General features: G+C 37.5%; 2 protein-coding genes and 1 long non-coding RNA gene across 3 annotated transcripts; 1 reads left to right on the top strand and 2 right to left on the bottom strand.

Moving 5' to 3' along the window:
* Positions 1-1,551: 1,551 nt before the first annotated feature.
* Positions 1,552-3,712, bottom strand: LOC121052465. Its single transcript, XR_005809162.1, has 5 exons — positions 3,505-3,712; positions 2,690-2,833; positions 2,388-2,593; positions 1,886-2,295; positions 1,552-1,793 (listed from the first exon to the last, which is right to left on the bottom strand). It is a non-coding gene; the product is annotated as an uncharacterized LOC121052465 (long non-coding RNA).
* Positions 3,713-10,671: 6,959 nt separating this feature from the next.
* Positions 10,672-17,304, bottom strand: LOC112197428 (transcriptional repressor ILP1). The gene is made up of 6 exons (XM_024338094.2): positions 16,028-17,304; positions 15,025-15,192; positions 13,336-14,015; positions 12,864-13,143; positions 12,347-12,636; positions 10,672-11,353 (listed from the first exon to the last, which is right to left on the bottom strand). Exons 1-6 carry the CDS (start codon positions 17,207-17,209, stop codon positions 11,161-11,163), a joined length of 2,793 nt encoding a protein of 930 aa, XP_024193862.1. The 5' UTR covers positions 17,210-17,304; the 3' UTR covers positions 10,672-11,160.
* A 4,423-nt stretch (positions 17,305-21,727) lies between these two features.
* Positions 21,728-25,446, top strand: LOC112200568 (SUPPRESSOR OF GAMMA RESPONSE 1). Its single transcript, XM_024341604.2, has 6 exons — positions 21,728-21,962; positions 22,870-23,008; positions 23,609-23,795; positions 23,873-24,444; positions 24,664-25,080; positions 25,188-25,446. The coding sequence occupies exons 1-6, from the start codon at positions 21,955-21,957 to the stop codon at positions 25,236-25,238; spliced, it is 1,374 nt and encodes a 457-aa protein (XP_024197372.1). The 5' UTR covers positions 21,728-21,954; the 3' UTR covers positions 25,239-25,446.
* Positions 25,447-25,603: the final 157 nt, after the last annotated feature.

The following is a 25,603-nucleotide window of genomic DNA, read 5'->3' as shown; positions in this document are numbered from 1 at the left end:
TTTTTAGTGTTTAGACAAATATACCCTCAATTTTAATAGCTTTTAACGGCAGAATTAACGACAGTGAGTTAAGTGAAAGACGGATGTAAAACTGAGTGAGTTAAGTGATATTGTTGAAAATACAGTGAGTTAAGTGTCGAATAAGTCATAACTCAGTGACCATTGGTGATGTTTTCCCTAAATTAATAATACATTAACCCCGAGATGAGTAAACTAAAATCTATGCAAGAAGCTAGAATTAAAAAACGACTATGTCCACGCTTTTTGCTAAACCAAAACAAATTCTGTTTCTTGAGTGATAACTGTGTATGACCGACCAAAAAGAAGTGGGCAGCTCGATCAATCAATGTGTCCCATATATAACTTTCAGCATGCATAAGTCATGATATAATGTGACAGTCATGATGTAGTTGATGTTCATATCTACTACCAGGGACGGATCCAGGATTGAAATTTTGGGTAGACTTGAATTTCTTAAACAAAAAAATTATATATATATATATATATATATATATGTATTATGGAGAATCTCGACGGTGTGAGAGAACTTTATTACTTTAAAAAAAAATATACACCTAGTCAGAGAATGACGTAGTGAGATTTACCCCTCAAATGCATATCTATACAAAACTACTCATAGGAAGTCTTCTAACACAACTTCTGCAATACAAAAGCTATTGTATATACAAAAAGAGATAAAATTGAACTATATCACATGTTATGCTAGGACCATAAAAGATATTTGTGCTTTCTGACAAACAACTTCATGTGTTCAGTGGCCCAAGTCAGTGTGGCCAACTGTATGTGCATTATCTGCATTATCAAACTCACAATTCTCACAACAAGAATGTGAACCAGGGTTCCATTTACTTGAATGCCAAGGGCCATATATTGTTGCACCATTTCTAGCATCTATAGGCTATATTTGGTATGGCTGGGCTTTTCAGAAAAGCTGGTTTCTGCTTATTTCTGAGAATAAGTGGCTGAAAAGCAAAGCTGCTGAGTGTTTGGTAAACTGGCTTTTTATAGGAGCTGTCAGTGGTAGAAGCAGTGGTAAAGTGTTTGGTAAATCAAACTGGCTTGTGCTTTTTGTTTGGGGAATGACCAAATTGGACATGAGAGATTATTTTGCCTTGATTATATACCAAACAATGTTGTTCAAATGCTCTTGTTATTAATTTTAATCTTTATTATGTCCTTATTAATTTTTGTTAACTTTCAATTTTCATAAATTATGGTGACACTTCTGATTAATATTGGACAATTTTAAAAATAACTTATACAAATATATTAGTAACATTAATAACAATTGGTTTCTGGTTCGCATCAAATGTTTACGCTATTACGCGCATTCATAAAACTTTGAGTAATGCTATGTCTTATTGTTTCCATTTCTTGTGCACCGTGACCATGATATTCTTCTTCTACATCATCATCCATTTCTATCCCACCACTTGACCCATAACCTTCTCTTTCTTCACTGCGGACAAAATGTCTATCACCTTGTGCATGTCTCTGTATATAATTATAAAGTGTCATGGTGGCAATGACAATCTTCACTTGCTTATCAAATGAATAACCTTGCATGTCCCTTAAAATCTTCCACTTTTTTTTTCAAACTCCAAATGTGCGTTCTATAACGCTTCTAAGAGAAGAGTGTGCTTGGTTAAATACCTCTTTTTCATTTCTTGGTTCTTGCCTACGGTATTGTTGAAAATGTTGTCTCAGACCTTTGTAAGGTCCCAAAAAACCATTCATTTGAGGGTATCCGGAATCTACAACATAATATTTTCCTGTAAAATAAAGAAATGTCAAATTTTAACAAAACTTCATTCAAAGCATCATAAAATTTGATCTAAAAATAACTATAAATAAATATAGTTACCTGGTGGAGGTTTAGGAAAATTCATTTCGGGATCTCGAAGTACCAATAGAAACACTCTTGTATCATGAGCAGACCCTTCCCATCTTGTATCATGGTGAATATGCATGCTGACCAGTGGCTGAAATACCCATGAACATCTTATCCAACTTGTCTTCAAAATCGGGTGCAATTTCCTTTTTCTTTAACTTTCCATATTCCTTGCATGTCCCTTAAAATCTTCCACTTTTTTTTCCAAACTCCAAATGTGCGTTCTATAACGCTTCTAAGAGAAGAGTGTGCTTGGTTAAATATCTCTTTTTCATTTCTTGGTTCTTGCCTACGGTATTGTTGAAAATGTTGTCTCGGACCTTTGTAAGGTCCCAAAAAACCATTCATTTGAGGGTATCCGGAATCTACAACATAATATTTTCCTGTAAAATAAAGAAATGTCAAATTTTAACAAAACTTCATTCAAAGCATCATAAAATTTGATCTAAAAATAACTATAAATAAATATAGTTACCTGGTGGAGGTTTAGGAAAATTCATTTCGGGATCTCGAAGTACCGATAGAAACACTCTTGTATCATGAGCAGACCCTTCCCATCTTGTATCATGGTGAATATGCATGCTGACCAGTGGCTGAAATACCCATGAACATCTTATCCAACTTGTCTTCAAAATCGGGTGCAATTTCCTTTTTCTTTAACTTTCCATATTCCTTGTTTTTCTGGACAAAATAAATAAATAAATAAATCATACGATGTTCAATGTACCTCAAATGAAGTAAAATTGTTAACCAAAATAATTAAATTGATTTACATACCTCAATCTTGAGGCGCCACCACTCATTTGTACAGCTGAAACAAATAACAAAGCTAATAGTACCACGTCCATCTGTTCTGTTTTTCTTGGTTCCTTCTAAGGTTTTTGCTAACTATCTCATATAGTCATAATTCACAACTCACAACTGAAGAATGGCAAATGCAAATTCTTAAACTCCTACCAGTCAACGACATTCAAGGATTTCAAGCAAAATTAAGAAACACTTGCATACAGCTAGCACCTCAGAAACACAATCAAAATTCAAAAGTAAATAAAGTCCCAAAGTACACAGCAAAACAAAACAAGCTGTAAAATATATTGGAACCAGACACGTCCTTCAGATCGAATAAGGAAAGTAATTAGCTCATACAGTGATTCATTCATAGATAAATACCTGTGAATACTGTACCCAATTTCCTTACGGAGAATCAAATTTCTAGTTCTTGCTTTCTTGTAAAATTTATCTCCGAACTATGACAAAACCAAGGATTGGAAATTAGATTCCCTTTTCAACAAAACCATCTACAGAATTACACGTATTCATAGCGGAATGCTAACCAACTATCCAACTAACATTCACTCAAACCTTGCTCATCAGTAGTACACTTCTAGATCACTAGCACTCACCACACCAAAATGTTTTAACTTTCTCAATCCACTCTTACCCACTACCAAACCCCAGCATGTTTTTTGATTTAGAAGAGGTTGCGAAAGTCACAATGCAAAAGCTTTAACAAGAACTACGAAAATCAAAACAAATATAACAACAATTAGATTAAAGATAAGAACGAAGCAGAGGGAGAGAGACTGACTTACTTGATTGAGGCTTGCTTGATTGAGGCTTCAATTTCACTTCCGAAATCCTGATGAGATGCAAGTGAGGCCGAGATCGAGATGCGGCGACTGATGGGTGCTGTGATTAGAGGGAGATCGAGATGCGGCGGCGACTGGATGGGTTTTGTGATTAGAGGGAGATCAGATGGGATACGCGAGATGTGGCGGCGACTGGATGGGTTCTGTGAGAGGGAGATCGAGCATGGATGAGTTCTGTGATTAAAGGGAGAGCGAGAGACTGATATCAAGGGTTTGATGGCAGATGACTGTAATTGCTTCAACCAACGGAAAGTAGAAACCGGGATTTAAAAAAATTCATTAATGAACAGTAACTACCCCTACAATGCTCGGCGAGCTTCTGGCTTCTAAAAGCTGGGGGGAGTCAGCTTCTGCTTTTAGATAGAAGCTGGGGCAGCTTTTTCCAAAAGCTGAGGATAAGCTCACTCACCAAACACTTGTTGCTCTTGTGCTTATAAGCAGGGGAGCAAAAAAGCCCCCCCCCCCCCCCCCCCAACATAGCCTATATATCAATTCAACCGTTCAATACACATTTACACTGGCATCCATCATAGAATTTTGGTTTTTCATATATCACTAGCTACCTTGGTATTCTCTATTAAATAGTTTCATCCCTTTGGAGCGCATGCAAATTTATTCTTGATGAGAAATGCTTTTACATAGGAGCCTAACATAGTACACTAAGGCTACGTTTGTTACAACGGATTGGATGAGATTAGACTGTCTTATTTCTTAAAATAAGAGTTATCCCATGTTTGGCTGAAATAAGGACTCAATTAAATGAGACTATGTAGTCTCCGAAACTACCTCCACACCTTCTTACACAGAGACGCCGAAATTCATCGGACTCTCGAAGCAGGTCTTATACAACGCCAAATCTCTTCTCCATCGTTCTTCGATTCAGCCTCGTCTCTCACTCATTTTTTTCTAGCTTCAGTCTCCTTCGATTACTCTTGTTTAGGTTCAATTTCTCTCCTTTCTCATGTTCTCTCTCTGCGTTGATCATTGCTCTCTCTCTTCTTTCTCTATCCACCGTAATTTGTTTTATTAAAGACTATGGATTGATTATCTATTGTAATTTGTGTATGGGTTGTGATTGTTTTACGGATTGATTAAGGATTTGGTGTCTGGGTAGCTTGATCTGCTAAGAATTTTGATTAATTTCATGATTGGTTTTTTTTTTCCCTTATAAACACGTTTGTGCTTCTCTCTTTTTGTTGTTCATTGATATGGATGTTAGAATTGCGGTATCTCATTGAGTTAGAATTGCTGTATATTTTCAACTGATTGCTATATACTAATTACTATTCAGAGTCCTCCTTGAATAATTCTTTGGTTGTATTGTTGCTTAGGAAGTTTGTTATGTTGCCAATTTCTTATTGATAGAGCTCTCATTTCTGGAAACATGTTGATTTACTGAACCTCTGATCCCATTCTCTAGACAGCAAAAACTAATGGCCTTATGCTTATAACAATTTCTAGTTCTGATAGGATAACTGAAGTTTCAATTTGATACTTGGTATTATATTGTCTTGCTATATATGAATGCTACGTGTATGAGGGTCAGATGGTGTGGGTTGCATTTAATTATAGTCAGTACTCACTGCATAGATATGCTAATAACCTTTTCTCCAAATACATCTTCTTGCTCATCATGTCATCAACGAGCCTCGAAACATATATATATATATATATATATATATATATATACGAGCTCTAGATCGAAGAGAACAAAACAGCCCTTATGTACTGCAAGAATGATTTCATTAACTTTACCTCCAATAAAAGCTGCAGTAGGTTTCTAGTATCGATGAAGTTGGCAATTAATTAATTTAACTCGATGGTCATATCTATGCATAGATGAATACTACTGAAGTTTTCATTCTCATCATCGTTCATCACTGTTTCAAGTTAGTAATATATACCTTGTTTATGTTTTATACTGGAACTAATGAACAAACACTTAAATGTATTTAATGCTTATGTGTGATCTTGGTTATGAGATGTTTACTTATATGTATTGGTTACTGCATATATGTAGGCCTGGCAACGTGCGGGTATAGTGCGGGTTCTTAACGGGCCGGGTTCTTAACGAGCAGACCCGGTAAGAACCCGTTAGCTTAACGGGTTTCGAGGGCCAAACCCGGTGGGTTTGCGGGTTTTCCGTTGGAACCCGTTAAAACCCATAAACTTTTTTTTTTTAACTTTTTAATCAAAGTAATTAAAACCAATTAAGACTTGTGTATATAACCCCTCATTTGCCATTTTCTTTATATATATGAACTATTTTGGTTTTCTATTTTGAATTTTTTTTTATTTTCTATCTTTTTAGATTTTTTTCCTTTCCTTTTTTGACAAAAAATAATTCACAAATCACAATTATACGACGATCCAACGGTCGGACCCTCACATATCACCTAGAGGATCATCTTTACCGATCTATACGATGATCCAACGATTGGATCCTCACGGATCGCCCTTAGGTTCAATTAATTTAAACCAGAAAACGATTACACGAACTGGATCCATCTTTTACTCCTCGTACGATTGTATCCATGTGACGTTCAAGCTTCAACATAGTTCAGCTGGGTTTCAATCGTCATATGGTAGAAACTTACTGGAATAAATTATCCCAAATTGCTGCAGGTGTCTTCTAATTGAAGAAATTCTGGGGATGTATGTAAATGGGGGTTATATCGGGAATCAAAATCTGTACGCAAGCATGTTGTACTGGGGACTGGGAATGAAAATGGTGAGATATTAGGGCAGTGAGATTGTTTATTGCAACTAGCCAACTAGGGTTTGCTAAAACAAAACCCAACGAAAAACACACAATTCAAGAAATTGAGATTAGCTGGGAACTAAATTAAGTTCACTCCTTTAAATCTTGAGTCGAAAATTAGTTTGGTCCCCGATATTTTTCTTTTTTTAATCATGGTGACCCATGCACTTCTAATTTCGATCATGTGCATCCAAATTTCAAATTTAGGCTCCAATCATGACGTCACAAGCTGACTTAGCAGAGACAGTATAACCCACAAGAAGGGCGAAATGGATATTTTGAAATAAAAAATTAAAGGAAAAAAAAAAAACCAGACCCCGAAAAATGTCCTCTCTCTCTCTCAACAAAAAAGCCCAAGTCACTCTCTCCCTTTGAGAATTCAGAAATGACGGTGGCCTCCACATCTCTCGTCTCCCAACTCTCTGGCCCTAAATCATCTAAGTCCTACTTCGGCCACCGATAATCGTGCCCCAAACTCAACTAGTCTCACTCAATAGCTCTTCCAACACCTCCACTCCCATCTCAGTCCCTCTACTTCCAGCAAGGCCTTCAGAACTGTCCCTGCACCCAGGGCCGGACTCATAGTCAGGCCTGGGAGGGTCCAGACCCCCCCTTGGTTTCCTAAACAGTCTAACTAAGCTTCATTGTTTACCTTAATTATGGCTTATTTCTTGCTCAAATTCATTAATGAACCCCCGATAGATTAACAAAAATGCATTTGTTTCCAAATCTAATAAAGAATATCTATCAGTTCTTTCCTTTTGTGTTACATTATGTCAATTATATCAAATTTGAAATGTTTATTTTCTTTCTTTTTCCTATTTGTATTCCTTAATAAGCATAATGGAATTGACTTTTCGTTTTCATGTACCACATTTTGTATTCTCTCTTAAAAGAAAAAAACAAGTTTATCGTCGAACAAATTTTTTTTTTAATTTGGACCCCCCCCCCCCCCCTCCCAAAATGCTTACCCCCCCCCCCTTGGTTTCCTAAACAGTCTAACTAAGCTTCATTGTTTACCTTAATTATAGCTTATTTCTTGCTCAAATTCATTAATGGACCCCGATAGATTAACAAAAATGCATTTGTTTCCAAATCTAATAAAGAATATCTATAAGTTCTTTCCTTTTGTGTTACATTATGTCAATTATATCAAATTTGAAATGTTTATTTCCTTTCTTTTTCCTATTTGTATTCCTTAATAAGCATAATGGAATTGACTTTTCGTTTTCATGTACCACATTTTGTATTCTCTCTTAAAAGAAAAAAAACAAGTTTATTGTCGAACAAAATTTTTTTTAATTTGGACCCCTCCCCCCCTTTGGTTTCCTAAACAGTCTAACTAAGCTTCATTGTTTACCTTAATTATAGGTTATTTCTTGCTCAAATTCATTAATGGACCCCGATAGATTAACAAAAATGCATTTGTTTCCAAATCTAATAAAGAATATCTATCAGTTCTTTCCTTTTGTGTTACATTATGTCAATTATATCAAATTTGAAATGTTTATTTCCTTTCTTTTTCCTATTTGTATTCCTTAATAAGCATAATGGAATTGACTTTTGGTTTTCATGTACCACATTTTGTATTCTCTCTTAAAAGAAAAAAAAAAAATTATTGTCGAACAAAAAAAAAATTTAATTTGGACCCCCCCCCCAAATCCTAGGATCCTGGGGTCTAAAATTTGAAAAGTGGGCCCTCATGTCGGTGCCAACTCAGCTTATGATGTCATGTTCGAAGCTAAATTTAAAATTTGGACGCAAGTGATGGAAATCAGAAGTGTAAGGACCATCGTGATTATAAAAAAAAATCGGAGACCTAACTGATTTTCAACCTTAAGTTTGAGGGAGTAAACTAAACTTAGTCCTAAGACTAATTACTTACTCTAATCTTATTTGCAAGTCATGTACGTGCTAGGAATCGGAATCTACATCTTGTATTTTCGGATGATTATCTTTTGGGAAACAAAGTAAAGATTCGGATAAGTTTATGTCAATGCTTTGGTAATCAATGTAATGTGATGGTGTTGATATTTTATACATATTTGTCGTCCGACAATTATGAGAATATTCAAATTATAAGAAAAAATATCACTAAAAAAATATTTAAAAAATTAAATAAATTTCTTTGTTAGGTTTTCTCTTCACAATAATGTTTAGAGTTGAGACTATTTACTAAAACGATTAAAATTCTTTGTAAAAGCTATGGGCATTCCGTATCAACATAATACTTGATTGGAGTTGTGCTTTATTTGTTTCCCTTGTATTTTATATGATCTGATTCTGATGTAAATGAATCTACACAAATTAACTAACGTAAAGGGCTCCGTGAATGTGCTCAATCTGAGCTAGAGAGCCATCAGTTCAACTTCTACCTACCACCTAGCTAGATTTAACCACATGTTATGATCGACTATACGAAAGATTCCACCATTGATAGACCATATTCATCAATTTAAACAAGAAAACAATTGCACAAACTGCATCCACCTACATCTGGTAGGATTATCACTTCCAAGTTTCAACTTAGGTCATCTAGGTTTTTAATGTGCAACATACACAAAGATGAAAAAGACGAAAGTCCAAAGATCGAGCCTGATGCATCTATATCTACACACACATGACACATGCAAAGTGAAAAGCTAAAACACGAGTGCTGATCACATGGTCAGCTGCTGACCATGGATTTTCTGGTCACTGACCGTCCGATTGAGATCGGACGGTTGACAACTAAATAATGAGATTTAAGATGAGAGCTGTCAACCGTCCGATCTCAATCGGACGGTCAGTGACCAGAAAATTCATGGTCAGCTGCTGACCATGTGATCAGGAGTGGCTAAAACATAAGACCAAACAAGTTAATTATGGGTCCCAGTCATCCTCTTGTTTCAGGCCTTGCGTGATCTTATGTCAATATTATAATATGCACCATGTTTTTTCTTTTTTAGTCGAATATATGCACAATAATGCCTGGTATCTTAACCTTGTTCATTACGTACTCCTATATGCTTTTTGTGCACTTGAATATACATTAGTTACTCTATCTAGAAGCCATGACCTCCACGTAGTGACATGGAATTTCACGTTTGCTATAAAGAATTTCTTTTTTCATCCATTTAAAGAATCACATGTAAAATCAATTATGCGACTCAATTTCCACGATCCAAACTATAATAATATATATATATATATATATATATATATATGTATAGCTGTATGCCTGTATATATATATTAGCTTCTTAATTTTCTAGTCACCACTAATTGCTCACATGCATAGTACTTCAAGCTGTTCTGTTCTAGCTTCCCATCAATGTCATTGTACAGTAACATTTTGATATGTACGATAATTAACTTAACCCTGGCGTTATCGATCATTGGTTAAATCAAGTACTCAAATCCACAACGGTCAATATACAAACCAAGTTTGTAACCAATGACAATAGTATGATTATCAACCAATTTTTGACAATAAGGTTTCGGAAATGGTGAATGATTCCGAGTCAAATGCATATATATGCACCATGATTGAATCACTGAATCTTATGCTAAAATCTGCAGCAGCGTATAGATATAAAATTCATCTTAAATCCTCTTAATTAGTCAACACAAACAATGACTTAGTATCTTAATCGTATACGCATATGCGTTTTGTTCACCCACTCCATTACCAATCATTTACAATGCTCAGAGCACTTGACCATAAAAATTAAGTAAAAACGAATCACCGTCGCCGGCAGCTATGCTAAGAGCCTAGGATAATAGAAAAACTTAATTGGACCATACATACTTCTTGCAACAAGTGTGTTTAACAATTTTGTATTTTTTTGGGTCTGAAGTGTGTTTTACAATAGTAGTGCTGAATATGGAGAGATGAGACAAGCACAAGTAGTTAGAAGACGAATAGAGCAGTAGGTGGCAAATTTTTAAAATGCTGTTGTCAACTTGGTTAAGCAACAGAACAAGGTGAATATTATGAGAATCGAAAAAATTAGAGTTGAAACTCGTTTAAAACCTTTTCCTCCATTTATAGTTTTTACTTTCTACGGCTAGTGAAATGACGAATATTTCAACTGCAAAAGATAATTTATTTATTTTTCTTGAGGTTCTTGCACAACGAAACTTTGCTCACAACAATCTAATACCTTTATCAGAATCTTTTGCTGAGGAAATTTTCGTTGGTAGGGTTCTTAATGAATAATCTTAAGAGCACTAGGTGTCTACCTGAAAATGGGTTATGCTTTCAGGTGAGCAGGTTTGTTGAGCAATCTGCTGCCACCTACTTCGTTGAACTGCTTCACAGATGACGACGATGCCTTATTAAGCAGTAGAGAAAATAATACCATAAAGTACTAACCATGCCATTAGGCAAGAATCAGGTCATTTCTGCAGGATCCAAAATGATAACATAAAACATCTAATATGTACTGAAATTTTGGTAGCATTTCGGCCACCACGGCAGGTGTAAAACTCTCCACCAGAAATCAAGAAGCATTCCTGAACCAGAAGCAAGTCAAGTAACAACTGGAAATTTATCTAAATGAATTCTCCTATCATTTCTCTCAAAAATTTCACATCTTGATTCCCCCATAAGGGATATCCTGCTCTAATCAATTACCATGGTTAACAGAAATGGAGCGAACCATATTCTGAGAAAAACGATACTGTGCTTGATTGTGTATGTCCAAGTATGACATAAGGAGGGGCTTGTCTGCTTGAAATTTACGGGGTCCAATACTTGCACCTTGTTTTGCTCAAAGATGGATTGTCGAAAATCTGTGGCCGGTGGCCTTTAACGTGTGCTCTAGTCCAGATATCTACCTTCGGGCTTCTCAAAATTCACAATGCCTCTTTAAGATGGAAGGTCCTAGCTACGTCCCTCGCCTTGTCATACTCGTTGAGCTCAACCAGCATCTTCTTCAATCTACGAGCCAGTCCACCAGTTTCACTTTGTGTCACACCCAGCGAATGCTTCTTCTCTATAGTCTTTCCCAGCGTCAGCACATAATCCACCAGTGATTGCAACTTGCGGCTGCATTGTTATTGGTACTATTAGATCTCCTTTTCAGAATATGAATAGATAACATTAAATATGCAGTTAAGGACACAACTAACAAAAAAAAATTAAAGAGCACATACCGTTCAAAAGTAATAATTTACCAATTTTACACGACTCATCTAGTACTTTGTATGTAAAAACAAAACATTAAAGAGACCCAGAAGGAAAGGGGAGAGAGAAGGAAAACTTATGCTTAAAAAAACATCAAGTCAGCAGCCAGTTGCATAAACAAATTGAAATTAGAAAGTCTTCTAAATTGTGAAGTACTATTTTTTCAAGGGAATGTAGACTTAGTCAGCTTAGCTCAGCAGACTTAAAATAATTATGTTGAGTACATTCAACTTAAGACTTAACAATACACCAAAGGGAGAAAAGAAAAAAAAAATAAGGGCTCATTGGTCTTCAAAGGAACAATCCATTAGTTATGCTTCCCTCTCTTTCTCACAGGACTTCCTCTCACCATTTGAGGGATACCCTTAATGGCAACTCAACATCATGTCCATGCAAAAGATGATGGGTTTTTCACCAATCTGCGACTCTGCGACTAAAGTAACCTCACCTAATTCCCCAAAAACAATAAAAGGTAACCTCACTTATTGCACAAAGTTTCTTAAAATGAACTGCAGTAACCTGCTTGGAAAGGCAGGAAAGACTTTTATAAAGGTATGGGAGGAGGAGAAATGAAGGGAAAAGGGATGCTAAGTTTATTGCAAATTTGGAGCACACCTATTTGGGGTTAAAACATGCCTTTATTAGATCAGTTGAAGAATTGTGCATCATATGCAAGGGACAAAAAGATAAGTAAAAAGGTTGATTGAGAAAATCATACATAACATTGAGACGGCTAATATCAGTAAGCAAGCTAATTTATGGAAGTAAAAACTTGTTTGTTTTAAGTGCGGCTGAGGCTATTTTAAATGGCAGATAATTTTAATCTTTTTAAAGCACAATGGTCAGTAGCAATACCTACGGTCTCCTGTGACATCTGAACCTGACCACACCCCTGATAGAGAAGCAATAATCCTTTCAGTTCTTGTAACTGCATCATTAACATTGGCAGCAATGCTTCGAATGTGAGGTAGAACTTTGCCACACAAAAGTTCATTAATAGCAAGCTTCTCTAGAACTGGCAAAGCAAGTACTTCTTTCCACAAGCAGATATTTTTCATCAAACGAACAGACATCCCAAATCGATATGCTGCAATTCTTGCAGCATTTGGTACTGCTTTCAATACAAGAGGGCTCCATGTTGGGACCTATAAATAAGAAATGATTGAAAATTCATGTAAGTTCCTTCGATCAGAATTTCCCACCCTTACGACCTAACGTTATCCGGTGGATTGTAGATATAGTCCAAAAAAACCTTCATCAAACAACATTTGTTCTATAGAATATAGGACCAATATCAAAACAGGCACACCTATCTTGTGCTTACGCTGCTTAAATGACTCAAAAATTTAGTTTGACAGTTCAAATGTTATACCGTAAGTTTTGAGACAGCATCTGCCAGACGGGTGTGAATAGCTACTAATAAATCTTCAAGAGCCTCACTGGAAGAGACATAATCTGTTACCAAGCTTGTGGCAGCAACTGCATTCTTTGTTTCTCTTGTACTGAGAATATCCCAGCAGTGAACAATTTGATGATGCAAAATGGGTAATGCAACCTTTTCCACCAATGCAGGGATAAGGTTAGCATCAGCATCATCAGATAGAAAATCCGAACCATCCTCCGGTAAACCGTAATTCTCTAATAATAAATGCCTGAACAGGGGAAAATGATCTTATTAGTATGATGATTTAAGCCAGCATGAGTACATTTGTGTGTGCTCAGTGCTCATAAGAAAGACATATTGTGGCTACTGATGCCTTGAACAAGCAGGCTAAGCCCAACAAGAGAAGCAAGTGTACATAGAAGGTGTGAAATAATTAGCAATAAAAAGTATAAACAAGTACCAGCTCATATTCACAAAATCTGTGTTCTCACGGAGAGGGTCCCACTTCAAGAGCTCCAGCCTTACGTACGGAGAGAATATAACAGGAACACTCAATGACATGTAAGCATCACGGTAGCTGGATCGATACTCTCTCTTCCATTCTTCAAACCTTTCTTTGACAGCTGAAAGTTGTGAATATTCCTCAGCTGCATCACTGAAAACTTGATCAGCAGTCCCAAGCACCAACTGGCGGTGTGACTCGTACTCTTTACTCTCACTGTCACTCTCATCGGTGCTTGATTCTCCTTCAACCGTCCGATTAGGACTGTCCACATCCATGGATGACTCTCTCTTAGCTTCATACCTTTTTCTCCTGCGTTGACGAGCCTCGGCCCTGCTTTTCATATCCATACGTTTCTTAAGGTTCATATCTCTACCAAATTCATCTAGCTTGACTGGTAAATTTGTTTGTTCTCTCACAGCAGCAGAAGCAGCCTGTGCTGCACTTTTAGCAACTGCAATTATTTCAGCACTGGTACCTTCTTTACTGAAAATAGACATTGCTGCATTTACAGCTGCTTCTACTTCCATCATTTCATCATCATTATCAGCAATTCTTCTTTCAAAAATAGCTGATGCACGTTCATCACGTTGCTTCTGCATTTCCTCTTCAAGCTCCTCTATCAAGGGAGCCTTATCCTGAAAATAAGTGAACATAAACATAATGACCAACGAGCACACAGAATATCAATAGGAACCCATTTTCCATTTTCAATTATGGTGAGTTAGAAGCCTCCTTTTAATACAAGTCTTAACTCTTAAGTAATTAGATACTTTTAGCCAATGTAGTGAGAAATCAACTACCAGATAGCTGTTAACATGTTCTTAGGAGCAGTCAAATATGCTAACAAAAGCAGAATATTGATTAATGATCTGTGCATGGTTAAAGTAGTGATGATCTTGATTATGAAGAAGATGAGGGAGACAGAGGGTGTGAATATAATGACAATAATGATGAAGATGAGGACCCGATGCAGTTCAAAACCCATTCATAGGACTAGCTTTTTTCATCTTTCACTCAGTAACGCCAGGTAAAAGAAAGAGGGGGGGAGAGCGAGAGATTCGTCTCTGATTGACAGACATAATAGATGAAGTGCTCTGATGAAATAATGTATATACAAGAATCCATGGAAGAAAAATAATTTCTGCAAATTAATGGGGTCAAACCAACCAATATCATAAGAAGATATTGTTGTTTAAGAAATTCAGTCATCTGCAATAGGTGTCAATGATTTAATCCATAAGGCCTTTTGGGTTGCCATATAAAGTAAGTAACGCAGCTAATCTTAGAAATTATGTAAATTTATAACACTAGGATTGTGGTTATGGACTTATGGTGCATGAATTGTAATATGGGAAGTGGACTTTGTCTTCTTTTGGCCAAGATGGCATGAGCAGTAAATGTTTGTTCCCAACTTCCTACTAAATGTTTGGTCGCTTCTTCCATCTTCTGTATTCCTCCTTTCTTACTAACTTATACATGTGCGCATGTGTATGTGTTCGAGATTTAATGGAGAATGTGTTGAATGATAAGAGGTAACAGCAAAAGAATTTAGAATAATGCAGTCAACCGTATTTATAAATAGCTGCTACCCTCAGGAAATTTGGAGTTCATATTCAAGCAAGATAAGATCTGATTATAGCATACCTGCAAAAAGTCACATATGGTAGAGACAAAATCGCGAAGCTCTTGCATGAACTTGTACTTCACGTCAGCAGCAGACAGAGACTTTTCAAGAGCAGTAATGTTCAATAGTGAGGCGGATAAATTCTCATCAGCCTTAGTTAGTGACATCTGTGTTCTTCCGTGACTTTCCTGAGAGTTTTTCAAGAAAAGAAAAAAAGGCGTAAATAAAAGAACAAAACAAAACAAACAATAATTTAATATATTTTGAGTTTAAATATTAACATATACATATGCTCTGAACACAAATTTAATATTCTGGATTAATCGTGCCATAAATGAGTTTCGTGACATGGCAAAATACATGTCACACATATACTGATATACATATGTTGCACACATTTTTGCAGATGTATAGTTGTTCATGTAGGTATTGCAATTGGTGAATTTACCCACAAAAGTGACTGATTTGACCAATACGTCAATACCTAGAAATACATATCTAAACCAGTTAAAACAAAAGGCTTGCAGTATTTGCATGTTGATAAAACCAAAACAGTTGTTTCCTTAATGCCATAAAGACATCTTTACATCTATCTAACTATTGCCAGACCATATAGAAAGTGAAAGTCAGAAAAGATATTGTTGGTCCTTGGATACATGTAACCTTCTGTTGCAAGGAAAAGAACTACATGGCATTTAACTTTCTGTAGCAAGTAAAAGAACTAAATGGTAAATGCCAAGGGGGTGCAATTCAGCTACTGAAATGCATACAAGCAAAGCAGTTATGTTCTCTACCATTTTGTTCTTGATGCCAATTGAGGCAATACCCACAGACCTAGTGAAAAGTAACCAACTTCTATTCTACTCATAGTATTAGAAAAGAAAAGAAAAATTAGTAAAATGATGTATGTCATAGTGTCAGGGCTGAAAGCCAATATCTCATTCCATTATTAATCCCATATGATCTTGCATCAAGCATCAGCCAATAAAATTCATCAAATTCAACAAGAAGAGCAATTCGTACCTTAAGCTTCTTCACATTTTCCTGCAAAGCTTTCTGAGCAATTTCAGCTTGCTCATTTATGGACATAGCATTCGAACCTTGTGATGCTCCTGTTGCCCCTCCTATACTCGACACACCAGGCAGAGTCTGTGCCAAACTATAGCCAGCGATTGCAGAGTAAGTAGCCTTGGGCTGTGGCACACTATGAACTCTAGGAACACTAGCACTAACCCCTATACTAGAGCCATCATCCACTCTCTTCCCCAACCCTTTCCTAAACTGCTCTTCCTCCCAAATCTTCTCTTCTTCATCCTCATCGTCATCTCCGACTACTAGGCTCTCTTTTCTCAATCCACCACCATCCACTTCCCTATCATCAACATCCTCAAACACACCCTTCTTACTACCCTCCATCTTCTCCCCAAACATTGCAATTCGGTTCCGAAACTCGGGCTCCTCATCACTCAACCCCTCCGCCGCGCCGTGATTACTCCCCGAATCCAATGAAATGAAATCCGGCGCGGCGGGCTTGGACTTCCGGAGCCGCTCCCTTTTCTTCCGAATGGCTTCTATGGTGGCTTGATCAGGATACTCCGACCTATCCTTGTCGATCCCCATGGAAGCCAATCGTGACTCGGCATCAACCCTATCCTTGTTCCCTCCTTGCACTTCGTCGTTATCGGAGTCCAGCTCTCTCGCTCCGTTCACGGCCTCGGCGGGCTTAATCAAGCCCTTGAGAACAATGGTGGGCTCGGCGGCGGCGGCGGAGGAAGGTCTAGAGCTGGCTAGGGTTCGCGTGTTCTTCTGAAGCTCACGGAGGGCTTCCTTGGTGTAAGTTCCAGCTTGGGGCTGGACATTGGAGGGAAGAGAAGAAGAGACGGAGGAGGAGGAGGAGGAGTTTACCAAACGGTCCTTGGCGGCCGTGAGCTTGTGAGCTGAGGAGGGCTTGGCGAGGCGAGAAGACGACTTGTCGCGCTTGGAGGAGGAGCGAGACGGCGTGGCGTTTTCTTCGTCGTCGGCGAAGCTGAGGAGCTTGGGGGCTTGGCTCTGAGGCTTCTTGGGCTTGGCGGAGGCGGAGGCGGAGGAAGAGGAGGAGGGTTTTGATAGGGATTTGAGAGTGGAGGTGGTTGAAGGGGTATCGGCGTCGTCATCATCGTCGTCGTCGATGCGGCGGCGGAAGTTCTTCGCTCTGGCGGAGCTCATGGTGGCCGGAATATGGTGGGTTTGAAGGAGAGGAGAGTGGGAAACAAAGAAATAATAATCTTGCGGGGAATCGGCTTCTCTGGTTAGTTTTTACCTTACTTTTGTCCGAAAATTTTAATTTTTCAGTGTTATCGAGTGGGCCTGTAAAATGGGCCAAGGCCCAGACCTTGTTGCTGGTTCAATACGATCACGAGTTCGATATAGAGTCAACTTCCTTGTAAAGTCTTTGGAATTACTGAGTGGAGAGTGGAAAAATATGGTTGGATGCGACTAGATAAGAGTCCAATTAATGCAACAACAAAATTACTCATTCCATGACATGACTTGACAATAAACTCGATCTTAAGCTCAAGACAAAAAAAAGTATTAGGTTTTAAATATCATTCTCGATAAATATCAAGTCATGTGGGACGATCATTTCTTCGGGGAGGGCTATAGGCCTATAGCGTATTAGAGCTGTAAATAGGTCGTGTCGGATCAATCTATTTATCTTGTCATAATATATAAATTTAAACCCAATCCATTTAATAATCGTGTTAAAAATTTAAACTTAAACCCAACATTATTATTAAACGGGTTACCTGTTTCCAACCCGCTTAACCCATTTAACAAATAGGTCGTGTCGTATTAGACAAAATGACTCATTTAAGGGTTAACAATACGACTCATTTAACTAAAAAAATGCATAAATTGATTAAATTCACTAAAAACTCCACAAGACTAAGAATATAAATGATTATATATATTCATAAATAATTAAATCCAATAATTATAAAGCAAAATATTTCAAATTGTCTAATCATATGATCAAATACTCCCAACGTCCAAAATTTCAAGAAGAAGTATAGCATAATCGAGTTATGCGGGTTCACTTCGTGTTGGCGGGTCGACCCATGGCCTACCCATTTATTAAATAGGTGATGGCTGGTTGACCCACGACTGACCCATTTTTTAATCGTGCGGGTTCAACCCGCTTTATTTCGTGCGGGTTTCGAGTCGTGTTATCAGGTCGTGTCGAAATTGACAGCCCTATAACGTATATATCTACGATAAGGCCTCTCTTATGTTGAGTTGTATTCAACACCGAAATAACTAAAATCATCACTGATAAACTTTGTTACTAATAATGCTAACAATGTAATCACAGCATCTTGTTCCAAACTAACCATCATTGGAAGTTTATACAATAATTATTAAAGATGATATTTTCTCTCAAAACACGTAACAAGTAAATAATATGACGATATATTGATACATAGTTACCAAGCACTAATACACTTATCTTAGCCATTATAAACACGATACAACTTTTGAATCAAATTGTAATTTGTAACCAAGTCAGAGAATTGTGTTTTCTGGTTAAATTCTTGCATAGGATTTAGGTTGCTTTTTGTCGTTTGGGGATGAAGAAATGTAACCTGTTATTCATGCATACGTTGGGATTTGCAAACAATAACCAAATCCCTTTGCTTCACAAAGCTAATGGTCAATTAGTAGATGAACCATCTTTTCTATTACCATATGCATCCCAACTGATGTGGCACATTCATCTATATTATAATTAAGAGAATAGAGTTTGTTAGCCTGTTTGACTCCAGTTTTGTTGCAGCTGGTCAACAGTCTCTTTTCTGCGGGGGCATGCCAGCACCGTTTTGGTACGGTCGTCAGGGGTGTCTCTTAACCTGACTTATTTCGAGTGCTTATGGACGAGGAGAGCACCAACCTCGTCGCGGAATTCTTTGTGCCTCGTGGTGAGGACTTTTGCTAAGGTTCTTCAAAATCATACAATCGATACTCGACGTCATAGATCGAGCAAAACGAAAATCACTAGGAAGTGGGGAGAACTTGCTAAAGCGTAACTTTAGCTTGGCTGCTTCCGTAACCGTTGCGTTCGCGGTACTACAGTCAGCTCCCCAGGAGACTAAGACCGAAGCACGTTGACAGAGGGTTTGGTGGCACTGACAGTCGGCTCCTAAGGATTATGAGATTGGAGTGTGGTCACCGGTAAGAGAAGAATATGGGTTGCTCTGGAGATGTTTGGATAATCGTAGAGATTAATTGATGAATTGTGTCTTGTTACTTTGTCATAACCTCTATATATAGGCTACCAGGCCACATTGGTTGGCCTTAAACAAATCATGATGGGTTTTCCAATTAAGCACTAATGGAATCATGATAGGTTTTCCAATTTGCCACCATGAAATGTAGTTGAATGCTTCCCCGCGTGCATGTCATATATTTTTTTTTTAAGGGGTTTGGAACCCAGCCTAGCTGGGAGGCTCAGCCCCCCGCCCCGTTCCATTTATTATATTATAATTATAATTTTGCATCGGGGGGGGGGGGGGGGGGACATAACACCTGAACCCCGAACTACAGAGAAACAATTACAATAATCCTCATAGAGAACATCCTGAATACTAGTATGAGTCTCATCTATCCAAACATCATCAAAGTAAAACAAACTAGCAAGGTGAGCCAGTCAATCCGCAACACCATTTGCTTCACGGAAAATATGTCATATTCCTTAATTGAATGAAGTATGAATATTCGCATGGGTGTGCCTTTTCTTGCAGCTTGCATAATATTCCATAATTCTGCAGGTAGGCTTTATTTAGCCTCTAAATAATATATTTCGAACTTGTCGACAATATATAGCTTGAGCCACTAACATTGGCTCAATTTCTCCAATACACGCTTTGTCAGGCCAAAATGCTCATTTTGGGTTCAAACATTGCCCCTCAGACCTCGAAGTTAAAGGTCTTCGTCTTGACTGAAGAGGTCTTGAATCAGCACTGCTCTTATATGTCGTTGCTCCAAAGCCACTTTTATTGGCTTGACTGAAATTACTTGACTGATTCCATATAGGCCTCTAAATAGGCCATAAAGCTTGAATGCCACAATCTGAATTGCCTTTGTCGTGAACTGACTCTTTCTTTGCCAACTTTATTGCCCCCCATGTATCTGATGTCTGGTATGCAGTGAATTGGCGAAACTTGAGCAGGTTGTAGGAGATCAGAACTTTAGCATGCCCCCATGCGAAGGAGACTGCTTTTGATCGCGAATGAGGATCCTTCTCTTCCTTGGTGGTAACTTTGCCATGTATATAGCAGCAAGTATCTACCTTGTTCGCTAGCTCTCTATTGATTTTCTCAAATGTAGGTGTTGGAGCTGTTTTGCTGCACCATACTTGTTACAACTTTAGCATCTAAAACCACATGGGTTTTAATCATGTTTAATTAAAAAACATTAGGCCACTACGATGGCCTTGCGGTTGTAGGGAAAGGTGTAATGCAATCTCTTCACCATTGCCTTAGATGCAATTCTCAAGATGGAATAATGATTAATTAATTATCAACTAGAGCCACTCATGGCCGAGCTAATAAATTAATCTTCAAAAATATCTGAGCCACAAATCAAGGTGCGGTGGAGAAGTGTTCCTTACGAACAAATTTCTTAAACTCATTTTCCCCTTCGTAATCAAATTTCTTAGTATTTATGAATTGATTTCTAACAAGGAGGTGAAACTTACATTTATTCTTATTCTTTTATGTGTTAGTAAACGCATAAACACTTTTATCTCAGAACCATTCCCGTTCCTTTATGTGTTAGTAAAAGCATGAATACTTTTACTCCATAACCATTCTCTCCATTTTTATTTCCATTCCAAATAATTAGTAAACATGCCTTTAATGAAATTCTCTAATTTGTTGTGTTTTGTGTCACATTAGGTGGAATGTAGGTCATGCAGTTTGGTACCCTAAAAAATTTAGCATTATTTTATTTTTCAAAGTCACAAACTTCAAGTTTGAGATCTTAAGCATTTAAATCGAAAAAATCCGTGTTCATTATTATATATACTAGTAACATGCCCGCGTTTCTCGCGGGTGACATTGTGTTAAGGGAAAATGGTCGACTAAAAGGAATAGTTTTTTTTTTTTTGGGAACATAGAATAATGGTGATTTGGCTATTTTTAATTTCAATTTACACTTTTATCTATTTATATTTTATTGAATTAATTTAATAGTTATGTTATAAAAAGATATTATAGACACTTCCAAATTTAGTGAAACCTTTTAACACCAAAAGAGGGCCAAGATCACCGTCAACACCACCCTAAGTATCATCAATCACACCGCCACACTCACAAATCTCGCCTCCAACATTGTCGATTCGCTAGTCCCATCATCACTGCCACTAGCATTGTGCATGCATTCACCCCGAGTCCCATTTTCATGACAATCAATATTATTATAAATTTTCATAATTTTCTATATTATGCACGCATGATAAAAAATAAAAAAATAAAAAAAAGTTCACAATGCAATTACTACAGTTTTACCTCCTCAAAAAAAATTTACTACAGTTTTAAGCGATGAACAATTTCCATGAAAAAAAGAAAAAGAAAAAAAGAATTCATAACTATTTGGCAAAAGGGTCCTCAAACGATGGCCCAAGATCGACCGTTGATCACAGGAACCACCTTCAATCAGTTGCTGTGCCACTCCCCTCCTCTATTTCAATTTTTGTTTCTGCTTTACCGGGAACACGTTTTCAAAATTCAAACCCTAAACCCCTTTTGTTTTGTCACTTAATTATTAAAAAGAAACAACTTAAAATGATTAAAGGAAAGCGCGTTGGGTTTAAATACCCCCCACGATTGTTCAAGTCAATAGGTCAACCGAACCCAGAAACCTGAAGAGCCACGGAGTCGGTGGCCTTCGATCGTCATCATCGCCGTTTACCCATGGCCGGGTAAGTTCCTCTCTATCTCATTTCGATCGTTTTTTTTTTTTTGGATGACTCTCGAGTTTTAGCTTCCGTAAAAATCAGTTCTTGAAATAATGGATTATAAAGCTCGAAGCTTTAGTACAAACTAGTCACAGGATTTTGCTTCAGTTTTTGTAATATTGTTTCATTGGGCTGCCGTTGATTTGTTATCCGGTCAATGTTGTTTGTGGGATTTTGGAAGAAAGGTTGAGACTTGAGAGGGTTTGATAGTGGTGTGTACTTTTTTTTTCTTTTTTTCTTTCTGCAAATGATGAAAGTGACTGTGCCCACTTTTAGCTGCGAGCATAAAGAGCAGCTACTGTGGCCTTGCGTCATCTAGGCATTGTTGGATCCATTTTTGCTATTGCTGCGGTGAAAAACTCCAATGTGGCAGACTGCCCATTCTCTTGAATTGTGTATGGCTTATAGTCGCATTTTACTATGATTTTGCTTGCGTGGTTTACGTCCCTTAAGTCGGGAGTTTATTGCTGATAGCTTGAATTTTGTGGTCTCCTGTCCAAGTTGTTTTCGGCAACAAAAGATTTTGCGTCTGCAAGGAGTCATGTATTTACCAACAGTTTTTAAAGACCTAGTCAAACTCAAAGTTCAATGTTTCGTTCCATTTGATTACCTAGACTTTCCATATAACTACGATATGCTGATACATGGTTGAGACCTGTAGTTTTCTTGACAGTTTGATAATTGTAGGCAGTCTTGTACTTGATTCCGAAATATGATTCTCATACTATTAATAATGTCTTTTTGTATATTTTTCACTGTACTTGCATTTTAGAATATCTGATTCTAATTGGTTCGGCATGCAATATTCTGGTAATCATTTTTGAGAGGAACTTTCTGTTTCAACTGTTAATTATTTGTATGATCAATGCAGACCTTCGTGGTTGGTGGACAAAAAGAGAATCGCAACAAAAATCAGGAATGCATCTACAAGTGATCCAGCAAGAATCAAATGGCAAAGCAATCCAACTAGAGCTTGCCCAAACTGCCAATATATGATTGACAACAGTGATGTAAGATTTTCCCATTTTATATTGTGACTCCAGATGTTCTACTATGTTAAGTATGTTTAAATTGACAATGCCAAGAGATAGTGTTATACAGTCTTCTGACTTGCTGAAGATCTCACCTGTATCAGGATCTAAGGATGTTCACCTGGTCAAACTGATATTTTTAGAGAGTGCATCACTAGTAGGGCTAAAATCGCTTACCTGATTAAGCGAGTCAATGTGAATTCAGCACACACTCGCACAACCAACACAAAAATAAAAACTAAGATAACACATACTGTCTTGCTTATATCTCTGACATCCCCCTCAAGACTTACAATCAAATCTAGTATCCTTCTAATCTCAAACTTTTTTTCTTTTTTTATGTCCATGAGGTCAGATGTTGATATCGAGCTGCCTTGATGTTGTGCATCACAAGAATACTAGTTGTAACTTGTGAATAAGACTTCATATAATCACCTTTATCAACCATATTGAATAGTAAACAGCTGATATGTGTGCCCAACGAAATTCTTGTTTAAGTTTATTTCTGTTTATTAGTGCGTCTATTTGAACAAATATTGCACAACTTGGAAAGTGAGGTCATTGGCAATTTCTTTCCAGGTTGCTCAAGAGTGGCCAGGATTACCCAAGGGTGTGAAATTTGATCCAACTGATCAAGAGATTATATGGCACTTGCTTGCAAAAACTGGTGCAGGGGATTTGAGACCCCATCCTTTTATTGATGCATTTATCACAGACTTTGATGATGATGAGGGAGTCTTATGTTCCCATCCAAAGAAACTACCAGGTAAGTGGGAAATATATGTTTTGGTTTAGTGGTGTGACGCTTATATTATTTAATTGATTCCAAAATTAAATTGTTAGGTATTAAGCAAGATGGAAGTGTATCCCACTTCTTTCATTTAGCAATTAAGGCTTACAACACTGGAACTCGAAAGCGTCGAAAAATACATGATGATGAGTATGGTGATATCCGCTGGCACAAGACTGGAAGGACTAAACCAGTGATCTTGGATGGGGTTCAAAGAGGGTGCAAGAAGATTATGGTTCTGTATACAAGCATGGCCAAAGGAGGCAAAGCTGAGAAGACCAATTGGGTCATGCATCAATATCACCTGGGAACTGATGAGGATGAGAAGGATGGGGAGTATGTAATTTCTAAAATATATTACCAGCAACAACAAGTCAAGCAAGCTGATAAAACTGATCAAAATTCTCCTGAAACTAGTGATCCTGTGATTCAAGCAGATCCAGTTACTCCCAAGTCGGTGATTCCTGAAACTCTGGACCCTGCTTTCAATTTGGGAGAAGATATTCCTGCTGCTTGCACTGAACCCAAGTCAATAACTCCTGAACCTCCACGCCCTGAAAGGAGACATTCTAATCTTGGTTTGGGGGAAGATACTCATGTTGCTTCCACAGATCCCTTTCTTCAAGTATGGTTCCTCTTTCCTTTTGTTTATGTATTATTTATTTATTTATTTGTATTAATTTAGAAACACAAAAGCACACATCCATTGCAATCTAAACAATACTGTCCTGCAGCTATATTCTTCCTTAACAAGTTCTTTAGCTGCATATACTCTGCATGTACTATTTCCCTAATTTGTGGTTTATATAAAGAGATACTGATATTGGCTTACTTTTACTTACAGATGCAACTGAAGCATCGTGATATGGACTTTGTTGAAGATGAAGTTCATCATGAATATGAAAATTCTGGCTGTCATGATCAACACAGCATAGAGATTCCAAATGATGAAGCAATAAACAACAATGTAAATCATACTCAGGAAGATCCAAAGTGGTGGGACAGTGAGTCACAGAATCTGCTGGATTCACAACAACTTGTGGAAGGCTTGTCTTTATGTGATGATCTTCTTCAGAGCCAATCTCCAACTAGGGGTGAACATGGAAATGGTGAACCAGCACAGGTCAAACCCTGTCTTGCTGATTATGCTAAGCTAGGAGCAGATGATTTAAAGAAGGATCTAGAGGAGTGCCAAAATATTGTCCTCGATCCTGCTAACATGGAACTTGGAACACCTCCAGATTTCCGACTTAGCCAGCTCGTACGTTGTCTCTTCCGCCCATGGTTCTTACATATTATTGAATTAGCCAAATTATATATTCTTTGCATTTTCTCTTATGGTAATGCATTTCTTAATTGCTTTTGTAGGAATTCGAATCACAGGAAAGTTTCCTTTCTTGGGGTGGCAAATTGGCTTAGTGATTATGGCTGCACTAGCACACTAGTAGCAACTATCTTTTGAGTAAACCATGCCTGACAATCGTGTCTGCTGGAGTGCTGAGTGTCCATCTCTAACCCTTTGGAGTACAGCTTGAATTGATATCTGGTGGAAAAGTACCACCCTTTTTGTAAACTATGAGTCACGAATATTTGGTGTTCAAGCACTGATCAAACCTACTGTTTTGCTCCCTTTGCGTTCAAACTAACATTCAGATTTAGTATCGGGTTTTTCCTTGTAATTTCAATGTTGGGCAACTCAGATATGTGTATCCTTATCTTAATGGTCAGACTTAAATAGATGCTTTTGGCAAAATTCCTGTTTCTGTATTTCACGCATTGCATTT

The sequence above is a fragment of the Rosa chinensis genome, chromosome 4 (genome assembly GCF_002994745.2).
Source record: "Rosa chinensis cultivar Old Blush chromosome 4, RchiOBHm-V2, whole genome shotgun sequence".
NCBI classification, from domain to species: Eukaryota; Viridiplantae; Streptophyta; class Magnoliopsida; order Rosales; family Rosaceae; genus Rosa; species Rosa chinensis.
This window is presented reverse-complemented; position numbering and strand designations above follow the sequence as displayed.

What these genes read in the sequence shown, in the direction of transcription:
- LOC112200568 (XM_024341604.2), top strand. An exon ending in ATATGATTGACAACAGTGAT is followed by an intron (nt 23,009 to 23,608) that starts GTAAGATTTTCC and finishes ATTTCTTTCCAG; the next exon opens with GTTGCTCAAGAGTGGCCAGG. An exon ending in CCATCCAAAGAAACTACCAG is followed by an intron (nt 23,796 to 23,872) that starts GTAAGTGGGAAA and finishes TTAAATTGTTAG; the next exon opens with GTATTAAGCAAGATGGAAGT.
- LOC112197428 (XM_024338094.2), bottom strand. Translation starts at nt 17,209, where the DNA reads ATGAGCTCCGCCAGAGCGAAGAACTTCCGCCGCCGCATCGACGACGAC. An exon ending in GATTTTGTGAATATGAGCTG is followed by an intron (nt 13,144 to 13,335) that starts GTACTTGTTTAT and finishes TCCCCTGTTCAG; the next exon opens with GCATTTATTATTAGAGAATT. An exon ending in GATGTCACAGGAGACCGTAG is followed by an intron (nt 11,354 to 12,346) that starts GTATTGCTACTG and finishes ATAACAATGCAG; the next exon opens with CCGCAAGTTGCAATCACTGG.